The 16,080-nt window shown below is 49.1% G+C and overlaps 1 protein-coding gene across 3 annotated transcripts in view; it reads right to left on the bottom strand.

Moving 5' to 3' along the window:
- Nucleotides 1–990: 990 nt before the first annotated feature.
- Nucleotides 991–16,080, bottom strand: part of LSAMP (limbic system associated membrane protein) — an 873,680-nt gene continuing 858,590 nt past the window's right edge. For 2 of the 3 annotated variants that reach the window (XM_032181799.1, XM_032181789.1), the window contains 2 exons: nucleotides 15,377–15,412; nucleotides 991–2,618 (listed from right to left, as the gene is read on the bottom strand). In XM_032181799.1, coding sequence (XP_032037690.1) covers nucleotides 2,521–2,618; nucleotides 15,377–15,412 — 134 coding nt within the window. In that variant the 3' untranslated portion in view covers nucleotides 991–2,520. The remainder of the gene's footprint in view (nucleotides 2,619–15,376; nucleotides 15,413–16,080) is intronic. The other variant, XM_032181807.1, reaches the window with a different exon arrangement.

Raw genomic sequence — 16,080 nt, 5'->3', positions numbered from 1 at the left:
AGAAGCCTCTGTGCCTTGACAGCCAAAAATAAAAAATCCAACACCGGAAAAAAATAACACGCTCCCAAAACTCCTTCAGCAGCCTGGTGACCAAGTCACCTGCTGACAGCAAGCCTGTGACAGCAAACCCAGGTGATGTGGTGCCATCCCAGTGTGCTCCCAGCCCCGGCTTTTGGGAACAGCATCAGCTCACGGCTGCGGGGGCACCCCTGTCAGCAAGGAGCCCTTGGCTGCCTGCTCAGTTGCCTGCCCGCCTCTGCCCCAAAGAGCTGAGCTCAGCAGGGAGGACGCAGGCAGCAGCAGTGCCCGCTGACAGCAGCCAGCAGCCGGAGCTGTTCCTCCTGCTTTGGGAGAGGGAAAAGCACGCTTGCTGGTGCTTTGAAGCCCCGCGGTGTTGAGCAGCCATACAACATTGCCACGGGATGCTTCATCGTCTTGCCTGGGCTATCTCAAGTCCTGTTTGTCCCCAAAACAAGAGGCTACCTGATAAAACCCCTACTTTACCCTCTTGGCTGCTGCGGCACCTCCCAGCCACCAGCCAGAGCACCTTCCCACCTCCAAATCTCACAGCCTGATCTCTCCCTCTCCTTGCTCAGGACTCACTGGAGCTTCTCCTGCAGGCAACGCCATGCACAACTGTGCCCCGGGGAGGGTGACAGCAAGCAGCAGCCCCCTGCAGCAAGCCCTTCTGATGGGAAATGGAAGAGGGGAGGGGATTGCACTGCCTACTTCTTCGCTGCACCACTTCAAGCTCCTTCTTTATAAGCCCGGGATCTCGGACCTGGCATTTGTTTTTATTCTTACATTCACAGGTCCTGGACATTTTCTGACCCGATTTGTTTCAATTGCGTGATTTGCAAAGTGAGCTTCATCACAGCGGTGGTGTAAAACACACACACGCACACATGCACACCCTTACAGAGCACACACCTCTTGTGATGGGGAGGATGATGAGGACAACAACAAAAGGGAGCATTGGCGCGATTTCTACATGAACACCGAGATGGTTAGGAATGACCACACCATGGCTTTCACCCGAGGCATCGCTCCTACACACGCTGTGCCTACAGGACAGGCTGCTCTGCAATGGCCAAGGTCTCATCCCTCACCTGTACCGGCCCAGCCTCTCCTCCCCAGGAGCAGGCACCTCTTTGCACACCGTACTGCTTTTTTTCTATGTATTTGGACAAATACACGCTCGTGCATTCACTCATATGAGCGTGTGCAAGCACTGAGGTGTAGCAGGAGCTTCTGTGCTGCTACTTGGAGGCTGAGAGCCAGACAGGTCCAGGTGAGAGGGAAAAAAAAAGGTTAAAAAAGGATGCAGGCTGATTCTTGCAAGCGAGGTGGCCGGGAGGATGCTGGAGAAGGGCCACCAGGGGAACCTGTGCTGCAGCTGCCCCTCTCTCCTCACCCCTCTTCTCTGCCCGAGTGATCTCTCAGCATCTGGTCTCACACTTACAAGGCAGGACGTTATCTACAGCGGGATGAGCGTATGTACACATGGACTGTTCCTCGTGCATGCTTAGAGAGAGCAGGAGAAAGAGAGAAAGAGGAGACAGAGCGCGAGAGCCACGCACACACACATGCACGCATGCATGCACGCAGGCACACCCCGGAGAAAGAGAAAGACGCTTAGTCAAATCGAGGGGGAGAGGAAGAGAATTAAAGAGAAAAAAAAAAAAAAAAAAAAAAAAAAGGAAATGAAAATATGGTTTTGGTTGAATTGACACAACTTTAGTTCAGGCCAGAGCGTGATGTTGCAGGAAGGAGGGTACAGGAAGGAAGGTTGTTAGCAAGGGCCCGGTGCACAGGAGCACGGGATGAGGTGAAGAGAGGAAGGGGTTCTTCACGGGACACCAGTGTGCAGAGAGCTTCAGATAACTTGCTCTGTTGTGTTTTTTTTTTTTTTTTTTTTTTCCTAAAAGTATGAACCGCCTGAGCGTTGGCTCAAAAAAATGACCAAGGGCATCCAAAAAGTTAAGTGGCTACAGACGCTGAAGCAAAGACCTCTTTCTGCAAAAGAAAGAAAGAGGAGGAAGGAAGGAAGGAAGGTAGGTGAGGGAGTATGGAAAAGAGGAAGGAGGAGAGAAAAGAAAAGGGATCTTCTGTTCGATTGGCTTTGCGGGTTGTGTTGGTGTGTTTACTTCGCAGCATCCTCCGGCGACGTGCTCCTTGCTGGTGCCCCATTCTCCCCCTCACTTTGTGGTGCCTCCTAGACGGTCGGTGACTTGACGGCCGGCTTGTCAGAAGTTGTATTAAATGTTGCTGAGTCGTCTTTGCTGTGATTTTTCCTCTCCCCCCTCTTCGCTCCTGAACACACAAAAGTTGTGAAAGAAACGGTCCTCTCCCTCTCTCCCCCTCTCTTTTTTTCTCTCTCCCCTCTCTTCGCTCTGTCTCCTGTATAACGCGTTTTGCTTTGTGTGTTGTCGTCGTCGTTGTTGTCGTGTTGGTTGTAGTTGTTGTTGTTGTTGTTTTTTAATTATTATTATTATTATTATTTTTTAATTCTGATTTGTATTAACATTTGCTGAGTAGGCAGAGCAGGGACGCTGCCAGCAGCCACAGTGGGACGGCCAAACTCATGGAGCCGTTGTCTACTCTCCCCGTGCCGGGTCCTGCAGGGTGCGAGAAGGGAAGAGAAAAGAGGACAAGATCACACGTGGCACTGGGACAAGGGGCTCGAGGAGGAGCATGCCACCAATGCTCTCTCCTCACACAACGCCCAGCCTGCAGGAGCCAGGCTGGGAGCAAGCAGGAAAGCTCAACCCTGGCCGTGAACCCCGCGGTGCCGCTCACACCGCTGCAGTGCGTCCCCCCTGCCCGCGGTGACCTCGGGTGCTGGGGCTGGCTGCGATCCTGTCTTAGTGCCCACAAGTGCCACAGTCCCAAAATGTGGCACCTACAGGGCAAAATTAGTTTTTTTTTTGGTAAGGGAAGGAATTGAACCTGCATGTGTGTGTGTGCACACGCGGGTCTGTCGGAGGGCGCAGGGAGGAGCGCTGTGCCGCAGCAACAAATAACGCAGGCTCGCTCCAGGAATATTAAGTGCTAGTGCTCCTGACATCTCATCCATCCTCTCATCGACGGGTTTCCTCTTTCTGGATGGCTTTAAAGGCAGTGGTGCTGCTTTAAATTCACCCCTCAATACCAAGCATTGGCAGTCTCTCCCCTGTAATGGGCAGGGAGGTGTACATGGCTGTGGTTTCACCAATGCACGCTCGTCTTTATTTACACGTGGGGGTATATCTGTGCATGTAGATGCAGTGTTTTACAGGAAAAGATGCTGAAGTGTGGAGATAGATATGGGTCTGTTTGTTGGAACTAATCCTACTGTGAAGAAGACACGCTTACCAGCAGAAAGAGCCATTTCTAATGGGTGTGTGTGAAAAAAAAAGGAGAAAAACAAACAAACCACCCCTGTTTGAGGTCCTGAAGGTAGGAAAACGCAATTGCTCCATCTCACAGCCTGCAGTTTGCCAGGCGAAGAGCCCCTCTCTGCTGGTGGAGCACAGGTGCCCAGCAGCATGGTCACAATTAAAGTCTAGCTGGTGATTAAAAGGCATCCCTCAAATTCTGTAGCACTTGTATTTGTCTGATTTTTTTTTTTTTCCTAATGTAGCCTTTCACTTACTAGATCATCTGTTTCATGTCGAAAATTTGTATTCCATCTGTGGCTTCTTTTTTTCAGTTATTCCCTGCTCATTTTCTGATTTGTCACACAAATCCTACAACATTATTTTCCCTCCCTGAACTCAGGAATGAGTCCACGTTCAGCTGCTGCACTTACCTGAACCTGCGTGTCAGAGACAGCATCTTTCATGGTCAAACAGCTGGGGGGAACGAGTGTTTGGGACCACGTGCATCACGTTTTGGCAGGGAAGTAGTCACAAAACAAGACTCCTCTGGCCCAGCAAATAATCAAGAACCCACCAGGCAAGGTGTGTTGTCCACAAAACATTTCCAGCCGTTACATGTTTAATATGCAGCTAAAATACTACTTGTCTAACACATACACAGACATGTAAGACATACATACGTGGCCACCTGCCCCTTCCTTGCCATTTTTCTAGGGTTCATATGGGATGAGAGCAAAGAAACGCACTTATAGACGCACCCAGCGTGGCAGAAGCAGAGGTGTGTTAGACCTTGCCTGGGTACTGCTGCTTTAACAGGTGTAAGTGCTTGGATTTAGGGTTTGCGTGCACCGCATTTACCTCCACACGTGCTGTGAAAACGTGGGGTGGTTTCAGCCAGATCACAGCCCAAAGCCCTGAAAGCTCAAGGAATTCAGGCATCGAGGGCACCGATAATGGCCAATGCTCACGCCGCGGTCTCCGCCGCCCCCTGGCGAGCATCCCCGGCAGCAAAGTGTCCCCTTCTCCAGGGGCTCTGGCAAACGAGCGGTGCCTTTTCCACTGTCCTGCTTTGGTACCCTTGAGCCGGTGTCCTGAGAGTTTGCTCTGCCAGCTCATCTCCAGGGTTAATCACTCCCTGCAATTCGGCTGCACTGCCAAGTTCAGGGCCGCGCAACGGTGAAGGGGGTTTTCTTCCACCATAGCCAGGGAAAAGAATTGGGTTGCTGCTGCTGCTGCTGGGCTCATACGCCTATCTGGCACTGTTTCACAAGCAAACCCTTGAGGGACCCCAGCCTCCAAGCGGCCGGCCGTGTCAGGCCACATTAATCACACCAGGAAGGAGCAGGCTGCAAATTGGCAAGGGCAAAGCGATCACGCCTCCTCCCGTCCTGCAGCTAGCGAGGGGTAACCACATCCAGCCTTGGTCATCTGCACCAGTGCCACAGCAAGAGGCAGACAATTTACACACCCTTCTGGGCTGAAGGGACCATGTGCACTGTCCTACATCTCTCCCAAGGCAGAGTAGCCCGAGATATGTCCATAAATTCAGCTAGGGGAAGGATGGAGCCATGCCACCATGCCCTCGCTGCTCCTGCCCACCTGCAGGTGCTGCTGGCCCCACACCAGCCTCACACAAAGAAACCCCAGGGGTCCTTTCCTCACACTGCTGGGAAAACACCTCATATTTTTGTGTCACGGTGTGGAAGAGAAGGCGAGGTCTCAGTGATTTTTTTTTTTTTTTCCCCTTCCCTGCAGCAGAAAGCTGAGAGTGGCTGCACGCTCTGGCACGGGGCATGCTGCTCAGGCGGCGCTGCCAGAGCTTTATCAGCCTCGCACGCCAAGCCGGTGGCACCTGCTGTTATTAAGGGTGCCTGACCTTTCCCACCGTAAGGCCCCGCTCGCTTATCGCTTCGCAGGCATTAGCGGGGCGGGAGGAATGTTCCCACGCCGGGTGTTTGCCTCGGGCTGGCTTTATTTTGTTCTTTAGTGGAAGGGCAGCAGCCAAAACACTTCTGCTGCTTCTGCGGGCAAGGCTTGAGAAAGAAAAAATATTTTTTAATTACAAGGAAAGAAAAAAAAGAAAGAAAGAAAGCTTGTGGCAGTCCCTCTGAACCTTTTTCTGCCCTGACGCTTTGGCTCAGAGCCTTGCACCGCTGCAGGGGTTTAGTCTTTCAGCACAAGGTAAACAGCTACACCAAACGATCTGCCCCATACACACGGGTGTGTGTATGCTGCATCCCACCATACGGCTGAAATGCTCCTACTGCCATAAAGGGTGCAGGAAAAGAGGGGACAGGAAGGGTGGTGGGACTTGGATGGGAAGGTGGAGGGAGGAGGGAAAGCAGGGTGCTTGTCATGTCCACTACAAACCCCAGGGAAAAAGCCAAGAGCTCACCAGTTCCTCAAAAACATCCTGCCAAAAGGAGCCCACTGCAAGAAGAGACCAGCTTTATGGGGTCAGGCCAAAGGTTTCATCCAACCCTCATCAGCTGGGGGCTGGCTGGGTGTGCAAGCACATCAACCCACAGCATCCGCTGGCTCCATCCTGCTGAGCCACAGGTAGTGGCACTCAACGCTCCTTAAGAGCTTGATTTTCACAGAATCACACAATCAATGGTTTGGGTGGGAAGGGACCTTAAAACCCATCCAGTCCCAACCCCCTGCCACGGGCAGGGACACCTCCCACCAGCCCAGGTTGCCCAAAGCCCCATCCAGCCTGGCCTTGAGCACCTCCAGGGATGGGGCACCCACAACATGGAAGCACATTTTACTCTTCCTTGAATGTGTGGCCTCCCCGAAAGCTTTTATATCCACAATCTCCCTCAACATTTTTTTAGATTATTTTTTAATTTTTTTCGGCTGTTCACCTGTGCCCCGCAAGAGCAGGGGGAGCTGCAGCAGGGACAGGCGTTTGTGGCTTGCGCCCTGAGCACTGCTGGCGGCGGCAGCCGCACGCCTCCTCCCCACCAGGTGGCAGCCGAAGGCAGAGAAAAAAAAAATAAAAATAAAGAGGAAATAAATAAATAAAACGGGAAAAAAATAATGAAACCACCCACCATCTCAGGGCTCACTTGAATCCCGCAGAAGCCTCCCCTGCAAGGCACCCGGCTGGGCAGGGATGCTGCACTACCAGGGGCTCCCGTGGATGCTGCCACTGCCTGTTTTGGATGGGACAAGGCCAGCATCAGGAGCAAAACTGGGGATATATAACTTACAGGCTTCCCAACCTTTAAAAGTTTTTTTTTTTTTTTTTTTTTTTTTTTTTTTTTTTTTTTTTGAGATGCAAGCAGGGAGTAGATATATTCCTGGTCCATATGGAGAGGGGAAAAAAATCACCCACCCATCTACATATTTCACACCTGCACTCACCACTGTGGAGTTTCCCACCAGCTCCCAGCTTTTATCACCTGAGTAAAACAAAGTGGAGATAGGAAAAGACAGCAGATGCCCAGTTTTCCTCTTATTTATACTATCTAGACTCTAGGGCTTGATAAGTCTGCTAGTGCTCATGGAGGAGAGCCCAGAGAGAAGTTTCAAAAGGTATCAAAAAGCTACAGGCTCTTCACTTGCTTTGGTGACTCTGCCCTTGGTATCCTCTCAAAGAACCTGAGGTAAAACCCAGTGTAAGAGGACAATTGGACCCCATGAGCTTCTGGCTGAAGGTTAGGCCAGGAGGAGGCAGGGAACAGGCTAGAAAGACTTCTCTGTGATGGGAAGGAAGGGAGTGATGGCAAAGCAAGTGGAGCTAGCCTGCTATTTTTCAAGCTGCTCTCCATCCTCAGTGGCTCTGGGCTCCATGCTGTTGGCAGGTTAACTTGGCCTACAGCAAAGTCTTGCTTCTTGAGCAAAGAGCACCAAAAAATGAGGAAGGAATGAAAATATCCTCTAAGGGATGTTTGACCTCTGAGGTCAAAGGGAATGTGGATATGCACCACACAGGTCTCTCCATGGCACCTCACTCCCTGGCTCCTGGAGGGGTCTTAGGTTTTACACTTGCCAGCTCCCCTGGAAGAAGTCATTTTTCCAGTCTGTTGACTCTCTTGCTAGAGCTTCAGAAGATGAAATCTTTATTATCATGACGGCTTAAAAGGGACGAATACTGTTAATTCCATTTTCAAGGTCATACTTTGAAAGTTATTAATTTCTTTCTTCCAAGGCTTTGCACTCTACTCTGAGGCTTTAGGGATTAGCAGTTTCTACTTACTAGGGTTAATTTGGGGCTTTTTCCTTACTCTTTTCCTATCCATCCCCCCTGCTTTGAGAAGAAGACATGCTTTTGCACTCCCTCTTCTCAATGATGAAACTCTTTTGTTTGTTACTTGCTTGTGGCCCATTCTCACTACCAGTTAGCATCTGTGGGGTTCTGCTTCTGTAATTAAAATCTGACTGTAACGGCACTGGCAATAGATTGGCTTTTCTAGAGGCAGAAGTACCGCTGTGTAAACTACGGAGGATGCCCTGCAGCAACTCTCCAACAAGATTAAGGCAACGTCTCTGGTGTCTATCAATCTTAGCACACTGTTTAATGCATTTCAGAATTTGCTCATAGGTTTTTTTTAGCACTGAACAGTTCTTCCCCATGTTTTGGAGCTCATTCATGGTGCGCTAAGTACTCATCTATCATACCTCGCGTCACAGTGAAGATTCATTCTGCAATGCAGCTCACCCATCCTTCTCCGAGGTCTGAAGACTATCCCTGAAATCACATTTCTCAGCGTCACACTGAGAAGGTTGTGCTGTTCAAGAGATGGCTGCTTACACCATTTATCCTGGAGCTGGTATGTAGTACTGCCGGTCTGGAATTGAGCTGTTATCATGATCAGTGAGGCTGGTGGTGGCCAGAAGACCACCTATGTTTCAAGGTTACGAAGGTTTTTCATCACTAGATCTATCCTAGAGGTATCAGAGAGTTCCACGGTTCTCTCATGGCTAAGAAATGTCTCCCACCCTTTCCATTCGTCTAGTAGTTGGAATATATATATAATATATATTAACACCTTGCAAACTACTGATACAAAATCAGTTACTTACAACTCCCTTGTCTTCAAACCATTCATTGAAGACTTTCATCCTACAAGCAAAACATCCAAAAAATACCTAACACAGAATTTTTTGGGGGTCATCACAGGGAAGATCTAAGCTTTTTCTGCTTTTAATTTTTCTAAGATAGGAAAAAAAAAACAAAACACTCCTCTGCTCACATCTCAAGCACATGCGTAAGACACAGCAGACCGGCTGTGGCAACAGTTTGGCTTCTCATTAAGGAACAAAGAGCACAGCTCCCCTCACCCAGAGCATACGCAGCCCTAGGAAGCTAATGGGAAACTCCGGAACCTCTTGAAAAATTAATATTTTCATCAGCTTTGTGCGGGTCTGTTTGCTTACTTTATCCTCGCTACAGTTTTCCACAAGCTTTGCTGGGTATTTGGCAGGGGAAAGATTTGAGTGGCTGTGAACAGAAATGAAGAGGGAGGGACTGAGGGGTGCCTGGTAAGGAGGTGGAAGCAGAAGGTGAACTAGATTGGGCTGGAGAGTGACCAGCATGCTAGACATCACTCTGGTTCTGTAATCCAGCTGTATCGCTGCCTCTGCCCTTCCTTTCTGTCTCCTCTAGAGCCTGCAGCAAGGTGCCCCCTAACCTGTCCTCAAGGTCTTCTTAAGGCCACCACTCCTCCCTGTGGACTCCCTTGCACCACCACCCGCAGCAGAAACAGCCCCTGTGGGGTGAGGAGGTCCCATGGACCCCACCCGTCCTGGTTCAGATCTGGAACAAGCTAGCCTTGGGAGCAAAGGAGAAGATGCCTGCACCCCCTCTGTCCATCCTCTAGATGTTCTGGGGTGCCTGCAAACTGCTCGGCGATGGTGGGATGTGCCTCTGAGCATGGGGGGTGTGTTGTGCATAAGGTGATCTGGCTCAGGAGCGTAAAGGACCACCAGCAAGCATGCGTTGTCTGTAACACCTACCGTAGAGGCAGCCTGGCTGGACCTCACTGCAGCCGTGCTGGCCACAGCACATCCTCCTCCATGGCCCTTGTGCCCTTGCTCCTGCCCATGCACCCATTTCCCAAATTGCAAAGAGACATGCAGGTGATGTTGGGGAAGGGCCAGCGCATTTCTCCTTCGCTTGCCTTGCCGCTAGGCTTCTTTTTTTCCCCCCTGTGCACCCCCTCCCTCCCAAATCCCCCCCCCCCCCTTCTCCCGGTTGTTTTTGTTTTTAGAGAGAGCGCTCAGACAGCGGTATTAATCATGCAAGCCCAGCCATGTGTAATGTGCTTTATCAACAGCAGAGCAGACACTGAATGGCAACTGGTTCACCAGCGGGCCCGGCGCAGCGCCTGAGCCGGGAAGATAAACCCGCTGCTTCCCAAACCGACTTACCGTCATGGGTTAGTGAATGGAGAGACTGTTCACTTGGGACAATAACCAGAGGGGAGGTCAATTTGTTAGGCAAATTCTTAAGTGGTGCGCAGTGGAAACGGGAGCAGGGGGAGAGGAGGAGGAGGAAGGTGGGAATTGCTCTTTGGCCGTTTTCTCTTAGGGGGTGCGAGGGAATTTTGAGCGTGCTTGAGGATTAAATCAGGACAACAATGGCTGTTCTTCATCCTCCTTGCTGCCCTCCACACTTGGGTCCCCGTCAGCCCAGCCGGCAGCTCACCATGGGAGGGTAGGGGAGGAAGAGAGGGAGCATTTAGATACACTTTCTGTGCAGTGGGTTTGGGTTGGTCTCCTGATTTCTAAGGAGGAAGGTTCAGCAGACAGCTTCAAAACCCACCTAACGTGGTATCAGGTATGAGTGTCCTCCAGGCAGGGGACATCTGGCCCAGGAGGGTCATGGTCTGCCCAGCCCTGCTCTGTAGGGCAATCTCCGTGCTCCAGCTCCGATGCTATCAACCTGTGTCCCTGCTGCACAGCTGATTTTCCAAGGCAGGTGCTTTTCCATGGGCTGTGTGTTTTCTATTGCAGTGGTTTCACCCACCCTCCACCCTCCCAGCTGACTGCTGAGCCCTGACCTCCGTTTGGCAGGGCTGTTTGGCGTGCAAAGCTGCACTTGTGACTAACCAAACCTTGAAACGCCTTCGCTACCCCAGTGCCAGGGCCCAGCCCTGAGGAATATCTTCCTGGGACTTGCAGTCTCAGTTCCTACCCTCTGCTTCTGCTCTTCCTCCCTCGCTGGATTCTCCACAGCATTACTACCGGAAAGGGTTATGCAAATATATGCAATCCAGGGCTCATTCTGGAATAAATCAATCTAAATTAAAATTAATGAACAAAAAGTACAGAAACAGATCAAGCAATAAAGCCATTTCTCTCTCTCTCCCTTGTGTCTTTTTTTTTTCTTAAAAAAAAAAAAAAAGCTGGTTTCTTTTCTTTACACTTTTTGGAAAAGAATTAGAATGTTTTCTAATTTCTTAATCAATCTCAGCAAACAGACCCTGTCTGTTGCTATCCAGAAAGCTCACCAAGTAATGCTAGTAGCTGTAGTAGCAGGAATAATTCTTGGCATTTCTCTTTCCCCTCAGATATTGTTTCCCACTCCGTACTTATGAGCCATTTTGGAGCACACTATCATCACCTCTGACTTTTATTCCCTTTTAACCACATGGCCAAAATAAGATGTAATGACACTGCTTGCCTGGTACCTCTGAAATATCAAGAAAAAAAAAATCAATATGATGTTGGCCTTCTGCCTTTGCCCTGTCTTGTTCTTTCTGTTCCCTTGGCCTGAAGCCCCAGCAGGCTTGGCACCCACTGCACTTGCAGCCTACTGACCTGGCAGGGATGAACACTGACCTTGAGTGCTGAAAGAAACTTGGCCTGCCTGATCCACCCTGCAGAGCCATCCCCTTCTGCAATGGAGAATGAGCTTTTGGGAAAATCTGGCTGGGTACCACCGGCAGGGAGCAAGGTGAACCTTGAGTTGTGCTCGTTATCCAGGGTCACGGGCGTTATCAGGTGCTGATGCCCTTCTAAGCTGGGTCCCTACAACCATTATTTTTGTCTGCAGGTTTGTTAGGGTCATGATAGGACAAGATTGGCTATTTTGGCCTGTTTATGCTATGTTTTCCCCAGCCCTACCAACAAATATGGTTCAAAGGCTCTGAGGACAGATTTTCACTGACCATTTCTTGGAAACCATCTGAGAAAGCAAGTTCTGGCTTCAGTGAAGAAGACTTGAGAGACGGACGAGTTCTTTAACCAGTCATATCGTACTGTGAGGACTGGTTTATGTGGACTGTGCCCATATCGCTGCCTAAGCAGCAACCCCCCTGCAAATCACCTTTACCCTCTGCACTTTCTGATGTATCCCCCCGCCATGCTTCTCACCTTAGCTTCAAAATATTTGGATTTTGCCAAAACAAGGAGACCCAGCTCACAGGAGAGCTGCCTGCTTAGCTTGGGGCAATGGAGGAGGTGACGGGGGTGCGGCCATGGGTGGGGGTGATGGATGGAGAACTATGAATTCCTCCGTAGCTAGGACCTCCACGGGGAGGGAGGAGAACTGAGAGGGTATTCCGAAGAAAGGTGCTCTCTGTTTCCCACTCTGGTCATCAGACACAAATGAACATCTCTTTTCTCCCTTCCCCCAGCTCCCACCCACCCGATGAAGGCATTAGTGACAGCACAAGCTACACGGGCTACAGCTAAATGGAGACTAGCTACGAGCTACAGTCGGACAGGGTCATTCTCCCATCAGTGCGGGTTTTGGCAGAAACACAGGACTGCTCATTCTCCATTTCCCTTCCCCTCCGCCAGTTATTTACACACTATCACTGTAAATCTCTTCTGTTGATGCCCGTGACTGGACTGTGCCACCCTCTGGGCAATAAGGCATCGCCTGTGGAGCTCCTGGGGTTCGAGCTAACCATGCTGAGAAAGTGCCTGGTTAATCTGTGGTAAGCCCTCACCACAAAACTCCTGAGGGGAAGACTTAGAGGTTTTGAAGCCTGTGTAAGCCATTCTGATGTGGACACAAAGGGCTAATCAGAGAGGAGTGAGTCTATGTGCAAAGGGCTGAGGGCAAGGGACAAAGGAGGAGGACAGAGATGGAACCAGCGGCATACTAGCGACAGATGCTTTCGAGGTACAACAGAGATCCCACTTGCCATGATGTTGGCAGGTGTGGTGGGGAGTGAGCAAATTCTCTTTCCAGAAGAAAACCCCTCAGAAAATCACTTGATGATGGATTAAGGCCAGCTAGGTGTTCCAACATCCCATTACAGTGTGATGTTATCATGTGGACAGGAAAACGTGATGAGGTGTTACCATCCTGGAAGACTTTTCAGGGCAAGTGCCCTGCTGGAAAATCAGGAGAGCTGGAACATTTACCGGGGACAAATCAGCAGAGAGCTGAATCAGCTGGGCTCCACCAGCCTCCTAGGATACAGCCTCATCAAATTCAAGTCCCATGTGTTCAGCTGAATGGGCTTCTTCCGAGTCCCTAGCCTGCCTGAAAACAAGATGTTTTCACAGCAGCTAGCTGATGATAGCAACGCTTAGCATGAGCACAGTGTTCTTCATCTCAAAACACCTTCCTTTTAAAATTAATGCTCAAAGCCCTACAGGGCAGGGAAGTGTTACCAAGGCTTAAGAGAAATGGAAATTGAGGGAGAAGAGGCTGCGATTGTGGTCACTGAGGAAGAGCTTGTTTGAGAGCTGAGGACTGCATCTCAGAATATAAACCCCCAGGGAGAAAAAGGTCAAACAAGAAGCTTTTATGCCTAAGGTTCCTTTGAAAGTGAACAGCAAAGTAAAAGCAAATGTTGAGATAAACCCGTATCTGTGCTGAAGGCCCACATTAAAGAAGCTGGTAGGGGCTTTCAGAAACCAAATGAGGTCCAGAGTATTTAAATTCTGCTTTCCCCCTCTGCAAAATCCTCTTAGCATGTCCTGGGTCACAGGAGATATCCCAGCGTTTGGCATCGCAAACTCCTGAAGACACAGAAGTGATGTCACACCAGGATGTCCTTCAAGATGATCTCAGGAGAACAGGGAGCAGCAAAAGGAAAAAAATAAGAACTTCAAAGGCAAGGAGGAAAGTGTTTTAAAGGATTGACAAAAGCTTTGCAGGATGGCCTTGGCGGCTTGATTAGGAGGGGCATTTGGTATGGAAATCTGGGCCTTGCTCACTTGCAGTTTTTGCTTTATCATTTACCTTAATGGACTACTAATTCAAAGCCAGCTGTAAACAGGGCTGGCTCTGGAAAGAATTAACAGTGCCTGCTTGTGGAATTTAAGGATATAGAATAAAAATAATCATAAAAAGAAAGAGCCCTGGGTTTTCCATCAGACAAAAATATTTGTCATTGAAAGTTCTGCTTAAAAAAAGAACAAGCAAAATTGGAAAACTCCTCAAAACCTTACATCCCAAACAGCCTCAGCAACTTTAATTTCATATCCAAGCACACGTTTCATTTGCAATACATACGATAATGGTGTTTAATTGGATTTATTTTGCCACACTAGGTTCCCAACGGCCTACTTTACTCCTTTCTTCAGCTCCTTGAATGTTATTTACAAATCACTCTCTGGGATTTAATTTTAATGGTAGCTTGATTTCTTTTTTTTTTTTTCCCTCCTTTTTTAGGTACTTTTCTTTAATTGTGTTTGCGGATTTGCCTTTTAAATAGGCAATTGTGACTACATCCTGAGCCTGAATAAGTTGCCAAGAGCAGAGCTTGATTTGAAAACGCAGAGTAGTTGAACGGAGCTGATGTAACACCCAGCATTTATTGTTCTTTTCATGGGAGTACCTGCAGGTGCTTTACTTGGGCAGGTGCCCTTGTGCAAAACAACATGGGTTCATAATAACACTCTACCTCCAAGCTCTACACAGACGTTAACTATTGAGGCCTCAGAGCATCCCATGCGTTGAGTATATCTCCATCATATGGCAGCGAAGCAAAGATACTGAGGAGCCCCAGGCCAAAGTGTTTTAAGTGAGTGAGGGGACTGGCTGCCTTATTGCTGATTTAGCTTCAAACCCCTGGAAACAGCCCGATTTCAGGAAGTGCTGAGTCTCTGTGCTTTTCCACAATATCAAGATTGCATCCAAACACCAAACCTCGTGTGCACATCTGGGCCACGCTGCCTGGACCTAAGGCATGCTTTAGCAGCATGTGGCAAGAACAGGAAAAATACTCAGGCTCTGTTTTCCCTTCATACCCCCTCCCTTTGCAATAAACCAGTCCGTAACACCTCACTGTGGTTTATGTGTTTACCTTGAGCTTTTTTTTTTTCATGCAGTCTGCCTCAGGTTGGAAACGAGGAGACATTTCTTCTCAGAAAGAGCAGTCAAGCATTGGAACGGGTTGCCCAGGGAGGTGGTGGAATCACCCTCCCTGGGGGTGTTCAAGGAAAGGTTGGACCTGGTGCTTAGGGACATGGTTTAGGGGGTGACATTGGTGGTAGGGGAATGGTTGGACCAGATGATCTTGGAGGGCTTTTCCAACTCTAATGATTTTATGATTTTATGATTCTATGAAATGCAGCACTACAGGACAGACAGATTTGGGGGTATGTGCCAGAGGAATGAGAAAACAATGTGTTTCACTGTGAATAGCTTGCACAGCTAAAGTAAAAAAATCTCCAGGCAGCACTTTCATTTTTAGCTTCTCACTTGTCCCCTCCACCATCTCTGCAACATTTTAGATCTGTTTACGCTTTTGATCCAAACCAGGATATGTGGGGGAAGAAAGCATAGGACTGGAATATACGTAAGGAGTAGGTCCGTAGACAAACTGAGCCCCACTGAAGACTGTCCAGACCTGGATGAGGACACGATGTCATCAGTCAAACCTGGGTTAAAGGTTGTTGCTTTTTAGCTGATTGGTTTCCTGAAATGGGAGGGGGGAAGGGAAGGATGAGGAAGGTGAGCAGAAGAGAACAAATGGCATGTAGAAGAGATGGGAAGGCCCTTGTTGTCCTGCACTGTTTTGCCCATCCCTTGCTCTTTGGATTTATCAGGATGATGGAGAATGACCCGGCTAGAGCTACTTTGACATAAAGCATATACTGACCTGGAAAAGGGTTGGGGAGTGTGGGTAAAACTCGTTCTAAGGGGGGAAAAAAAACAATAAGCAACATGCAGGAGAAAAGCCACTTTTCACAGCAAGCAAAAGCAGCAGATACAAACCTGATGGAGTTGTCCATCCCCAAATTAGATGAGCTAGAGTAAGTTTCATACAGAGCATTTTGCTAGCAATACACCTATTATACATCAACATTCCCTGGGACTTGGAGTCAGACAGAAGTCATTTGAAAAACTAAACAAATAATATCCACACAACAAGAGGGATTAAGCACCTGCAGAGAAGCTAATTGGAGTTGATGGGCCACATCTCCCCCCTGGCTTTCAAGACCACTCATCTCATCACACTACAGCTCCTCTTAGCTGCACCTCTGGCTGGAAAGTAGCCTCTGCCAGAAAGGTGAGTTGTGGAGGTCCTCTACAGGTAGTTACTGCCCCCAAAGAACCTTCTCCACAATGGATTTCTTGCCTGAGAGAGGTCCCCTGAGGATCAGAGCATGGGAGATGTTACCCTGGTGAATCCCCAGGGGCACTCTGTTTCTTTTATACCTTTGTCTTCCTACAGGAACAGAGCTTTTGCAGATTCATCAGCCTCTGGTAGCACACAGCACCTGCTGTTTTGGTTATAGGGTTTTTACAACGCATCCTTTTTCTACGCTACAGCAGGCCTCTGGTATACATCGCTGCTGGCTT

Source organism: Aythya fuligula, chromosome 1, assembly GCF_009819795.1.
Source record: "Aythya fuligula isolate bAytFul2 chromosome 1, bAytFul2.pri, whole genome shotgun sequence".
Classification (NCBI taxonomy): Eukaryota; Metazoa; Chordata; class Aves; order Anseriformes; family Anatidae; genus Aythya; species Aythya fuligula.
Note: the sequence above shows the minus strand (reverse complement) of the source record. Positions and strands in the feature narration are given on the sequence as shown.